The sequence below is a fragment of a genome, unplaced genomic scaffold (assembly GCF_019419815.1).
Source record: "Pyrus x bretschneideri cultivar Hongxiangsu unplaced genomic scaffold, Pyrus_bretschneideri_v1 Contig42, whole genome shotgun sequence".
Classification (NCBI taxonomy): Eukaryota; Viridiplantae; Streptophyta; class Magnoliopsida; order Rosales; family Rosaceae; genus Pyrus; species Pyrus x bretschneideri.
In genome coordinates this window covers 1,983,140-1,988,976 of record NW_025999746.1, presented here as the reverse complement: position 1 = coordinate 1,988,976, position 5,837 = coordinate 1,983,140, and the positions used below count along the sequence as shown (strand labels likewise).

The 5,837-nt window shown below is 41.0% G+C and overlaps 1 protein-coding gene across 1 annotated transcript; it reads left to right on the top strand.

Annotated features, from left to right (window-relative positions):
* Window positions 1–203: 203 nt before the first annotated feature.
* LOC103935930 (protein KINESIN LIGHT CHAIN-RELATED 1-like) lies at window positions 204–3,583 on the top strand. Its single transcript, XM_009345761.3, has 3 exons — window positions 204–1,059; window positions 1,652–2,557; window positions 2,981–3,583. The coding sequence occupies exons 1-3, from the start codon at window positions 413–415 to the stop codon at window positions 3,219–3,221; spliced, it is 1,794 nt and encodes a 597-aa protein (XP_009344036.2). The 5' UTR covers window positions 204–412; the 3' UTR covers window positions 3,222–3,583.
* Window positions 3,584–5,837: the final 2,254 nt, after the last annotated feature.

The following is a 5,837-nucleotide window of genomic DNA, read 5'->3' as shown; positions in this document are numbered from 1 at the left end:
GCATAGAAAGGTCTATTGGAATAAAAAATGGCCACGGCAGGTCAAAGTCAAATTCCAAATTACCACTTCACCCCGCTCTAAATCGAAAACTGAAAACCAACTACCACCTTCGCACTTTAGCCAGCAGAGAGTAGAGAGACATCTCATCTGCATCCCTGGCAAACATCCAATCCTCCCTCTCTCTCTCTCTCTCTCTCTCTCTCTCTAAAACCACTAATCACATCAGTCCCAGATTAATTAATTAGTCATCAGTCTCTGAGTTTGTTGGGCATGGTGGCGAGTTCTAATCCATGATTAACTTAATAACCTCCCACGTAATCACGTAATTAAACACACTCCCCTGTTTTCATTAACCAACTAATCCGAAATTCTCTCGGCATTTTTCACAATCGCTTCTTCTTCTTCAGCGAGGATGCCGGGTTTAGTCTCCGTCAAAACCCCGCCCGACTCCGCCTCGCCCCGAATCGCCGTCCCGGAGCCCCAGCCCCAAGAATCCGAACCCGCCCCGGTTTCCAGAACCCCTTCCCCCCACACCAGAAAACCGCCGTCCCCGTCCCCGTCCCGACCCAAACCCTCGCCCGCCCGATCCAAAAAGCCCCAACCCGCTTCCCCGGATACTATTCTCGCCGATGCCTCCCTAGACAACCCGGATCTCGGCCCGTTTCTGCTCAAGCTGGCCCGGGACACAATCGCCTCCGGCGAGGGTCCGAACAAGGCGTTGGAGTACGCAGTAAGGGCGTCCAAATCGTTCGAGCGGTGCGCGGTGGACAGCGAGCCGAGCCTGGACCTGGCCATGAGCTTGCACGTGCTGGCGGCGATTTACTGTAGCTTGGGCCGGTTCGAGGAGGCGGTTCCGGTTCTGGACCGGGCGATTCTGGTGCCAGAGGTCGGAAGAGGTGCGGATCACGCGCTCGCTGCGTTCTCTGGGCACATGCAGCTCGGGGACACGTATTCAATGCTAGGTCAGGTGGACCGGTCCATTGAATGCTATGAGGAGGGATTGAAGATCCAGATCGAGGCCTTGGGCGACACTGATCTCAGAGTTGGCGAGACTTGCAGGTCTGATTACTCTGCTTTTTTTTATTTCATTTTTTCAGATATTGTGGTTTTGCGTGCATGGTTTATTGGGATCAGATTTAATGGTTGTTTGAGATTCTATAATTGCATAGCTAAATTTGGAGAATTTGGTAATGTTTAATGTGAGTAGTTTATTAAGCCGGCTGAAAGTTTGGCCCTTTAGTTGTAAAACACAATCAAATTGACCAAACCAAACGGAAAGAAAATGAGGATTGTAAACTTACTCGAAAAGGGAAAATTCGAGCATTTTAACTGATCGGTTGATTGTAACTTGAGGTTCGGATATTGTCAAGTTCGTTGCCTAAGTGACATTGGTGTCAATGTTTGTGAAACTCAATGTCCACATTGATGAACCTTGCATAAATTTGCATGTAATGTGGGATGTTGATGTAAAAATGAGCTGAACTTGGCGCGACAGAACTGTCTTTCTTTTCCCGAAAGGCTTAGGTTGAAGCATCTGGGATACATTAGTACGTAGATTAACCGTTAACTGCCACAGGATTGGTTGTTCTAGTTATGGTTTGAAAGAAAGTTGGAGTATCCTTATTTAAGTGAACTGGTGTTGGATATGCAGATATTTAGCTGAGGCGCATGTCCAAGCAATGCAGTTTGAAAGAGCAGAAGAATTGTGCAAGAAAACTCTTGAAATTCACCATGCTCATAGTGAACCAGCATCTCTTGAAGAGTCAGCTGACCGCCGGCTGATGGCTCTCATATGCGAGTCGAAGGGAGATTATGAATCAGCACTTGAGCAACTTGTCCTCGCCAGCATGGCAATGATTGCAAATGGGCTAGAAAATGAGGTTGCTGCTATTGATGTCAGCATAGGTAACATTTATATGTCTCTTTGTCGCTTCGATGAGGCTGTCTTCTCCTATCAGAAGGCACTCACCGTTTTAAAGTCATCAAGGGGTGATAACCACCCTTCTGTTGCCTCTGTCTTTGTACGCCTTGCTGACCTATATCATAGGACTGGAAAGCTCCGAGAGTCCAAATCATACTGTGAGAATGCCCTGAGGATTTATGTGAAACCTGTGCCTGGAACAACGGCAGAAGAGATTTCTGGTGGATTGACTGAAATTTCAGCCATTTACGAGTCAATGGATGAGCCTGAGGAGGCACTTAAGTTATTGCAGAAGTCGATGAAGTTGTTAGAGGGTAAACCAGGACAGCAAAGCACAATTGCTGGAATAGAAGCACGGATGGGAGTGATGTTTTGCATGCTCGGGAGATATGAAGAAGCAAGGAACTCTTTTGAAAGCGCTGTAACAAAACTTAGAGCTAGTGGAGAGAAGTCGCCCTTCTTTGGGGTTGTATTGAACCAGATGGGTTTGGCTTGTGTTCAATTGTTCAAGATAGATGAGGCTGCTGAGTTGTTTGAAGAAGCGAGACGGATATTAGAACAAGAATGTGGTCCTTGTCATCAGGATAGTCTTGGAGTATATAGCAATCTTGCAGCAACCTATGATGCTATGGGGAGGTAATATGTTGAGTCCTCTGATACATTTTTTCCTCAATATAGTACCATCTTTCTCATTTGCTTCAACTATCTGTGCAAAAACCATTGTTTTCTATATGGCTTAGCCCTTTGCGGCCCATCTCCTTAATAATCAGAAAAGTTTACGACCCTTGTAGCCAGCAAACTTGAATGTCCACTAAAATTGCAACTAGTTGTGAGGTCCCCCACATGTCCTACAAGGAGTCTGGCAACAGATTTTTTGTTCCTGTTTTGCTTTTATGTATTAATCAAAATTCACTGTGTGTTTAGTGTTTACGGAGAATGCTGTACCGATAATTGTAGCCGGTTCTGGTACACTGTCTGGATTCTGTTTCAGAGTTGAACTTGATTATTATGACTCAAATACGAAGTTTTTAACGAATTCTATTCTGGATTCTATTTCAGAGTTGAAGATGCAATTGAAATTCTGGAGTACGTTCTTAAATTGCGAGAAGAAAAGCTTGGAATTGCAAACCCGGATTTTGCAGATGAGAAGAGAAGGCTATCCGAGCTTCTGAAAGAAGCCGGTAGGACCCGAGACAGAAAGGCAAAGTCACTGGAAAACCTCATTGACTCAAACTCGACCTCGAAGAAGACAAGGAAAGAGGGGACAAAGAGGTGGGGTGCGTTAAGTTTCAAACTTTGAAGGAAAAAACAAGGGAAGATTTATCCACCAACAAAAAAAAAAAAAAAAAAAAAAAAAAAAAAAAAAAAAAAAAAAAAAAAAAAAAAGAGAGGAAAAAAAAGGAAAAATTCTCCACTTTCACTCCATTTCTTTCTGCTCTCCTGCACTTGCACATTCTGTAACATAGAAAAGCATGTATAGGTTTGAAGTTGTAATTTGGCGATGTTTTCTGTTTCTCGAGTTTTCAAATTTCTCATTATTTTTCTTCGTCTTTGATGATGTTTTATTGATTTGCTGCATTGTGAGCTTGAAGCTGGTTACTGAAAAGAAAAATATGCATTTGATGAATAAAATTCACATGTATGTTTTGCCCCTTTCTTGAATTCTTGAGTCCTTGCATTGTTCTACCATCTTAGTACTCTCTGCAAACTATCCTGTACTCCAAGACCTTTTGATTCAGGGGTCCATCTTCGCTGCGAAATTCCATCTCATCGGACACCACTCAGGGGATTATGGTTAATTTAGACCCTAATATGATTTAACGACTACAGGATTATGATTAATCTATACCCTGTCATATAAGGGTAAGGGTGAACCCATCGATCTAACAACAAATGCGCATGGAGCTTGCAATCAAAACTGAATTGTACCAAAAATGAGCATGTGCTTAGGCACGAATGATTAACTTCCAACTTGAATAATTAAAGTATGAAATGCTAAATCCTATTAGCTTTTCGTGTGCATAACTTTGGCACAAATTCTTGCCATCTTCCCTAATCTTCTGTAATACCTTAATGGACGGAGCATATCACTTAATTTTTGTTGTTGGCCATGATTTTGCCAGGAAATTTCCACTCATATTGTCTCTCAATTTGCTTAAGAATCTGGTCTCTATTATTTCTAATGAATCATATTCACAGTCATTATAGTTGACAAGAAATAAAATACGCTTGCAATTAGTAGAACTTTACATTGTCCAAAGATGGCTCTAATACGTATACAAACATAATATTTTGGTAAATAAATTTGGTAGATAAATTTGACGAGGCTAGCATTATTGATACGAGTTAGCTATCAACACTTTGACAAATGAGTCTATAGCATTTGGTAGATAGATTCGGTGAAATTTGACGTATGAGCTTAGCATTAATGCGTAAGTATTATATAATCAACATATTTACTTGAAATAATTGAGGATATGTAAAGATAAGTGTGCCCTAATTAGAATTTAAAAAGATAATAAGCTTAGCTAGGAACAAAAAGATTGTGATTAGGAGATCAGAAGGTACGTAGTTTTCTCATGCACTACATATACAAGGCAGTGGAAGCATCCACATATATAGAAGAATAGTATATAAATCTAGGGTTATGAGATTAGTATATAAATCTAGGGTTATGATGTTTGCCAATTTCTCTCCCTTTTTTTATTATTTCGTTTTGAAATAATTTTGAGTCCTACACTGTGTGTTCATGTAGTCGTTTAAAATCTCTAATCTTTTCATGCATATGTCAGTCCAATTAGAAGAATTCATATGCATGTCACCTTAGTCGTTATCAGAATTTGATTCATCGACAGATAGCTATATCTGTATACATGATTAATTCCCTAGAGGAAAGGAATATGTTCACTCCCTAACCATGCTTGCACAATATGCAACCGTAGATATATCTGCCTCTCCATTGATTTGAACACTGCCTGTTTCTTGACAGAGACTCCAATTCTCCTCCCACTAGCTAGTTGGTTGTGTTGTGACCTAATTAACCATTAGTCTCCGTCAGAAGCAGGTTTTTTTGATGTGTGTCGCTATGCTCAACTTGTGTACGCATGAGAGAAAAATAATTGAAAATCTTGAGTGTGTTGTAAAACTGACGATGTGTGTACAGTGGAATAAATAAAACAAGACACAAAATTTACGAAGTTCTTCTACAGTCAGTGTGACTGGAGTACGTCCTCGGGCAGCAGTGATGCTTTCATTATAATTTGGAATAATAGGAGTACAAAGATAACTCTATTTATTCCCTCCTCTCCTCTTCCTCTGTTTCTCTTCCCTCATCTCCTTCTCTATGTGCTATGTATGTATTGATAGTAGTCGGAGTGCTCTATTTATAGAGCAACTCCGTATTATTACATTTTGAATATTTACACCACACCTTTGACAAATGATCTCCACATATCAATATTCTGCCAAGGTTTTCAACACTTTGGCAATGTTTTCAATGTTGTGGCAGGTATTCAATACTGTGGGCATTCATTACCCACTAGTATTTTCAACACTCCCCCTTGGATGCCCACATATCAACATTAGTTGCCTCGTTAAAATCTTGATCTACTTTTGGATGCTCCCCCTTGATGAGTATCTCCCCCTGATTTCAAATTCTTTAGGCTGATCATTGATCCTGCTGCTTTAGTCTCTTAGCGGTGATAGTTGCCGAATGAGGTGTTTCACTTGTTGTTAACTTTCCACATGCTTGTTCTTAAACTGGGTTGGATGACCTTCTGCTAAACTTCCTCCAAAGGTCTGAATTTACCTATTTTATTTGGAGCTGAAGTTGATTCAAGGGTGGTGGACACTTGATCTTGAATCGGATTTGTGATTTCTTCAAAGGCCGTCTAGGCTTGATCTTGAATGAAATTGA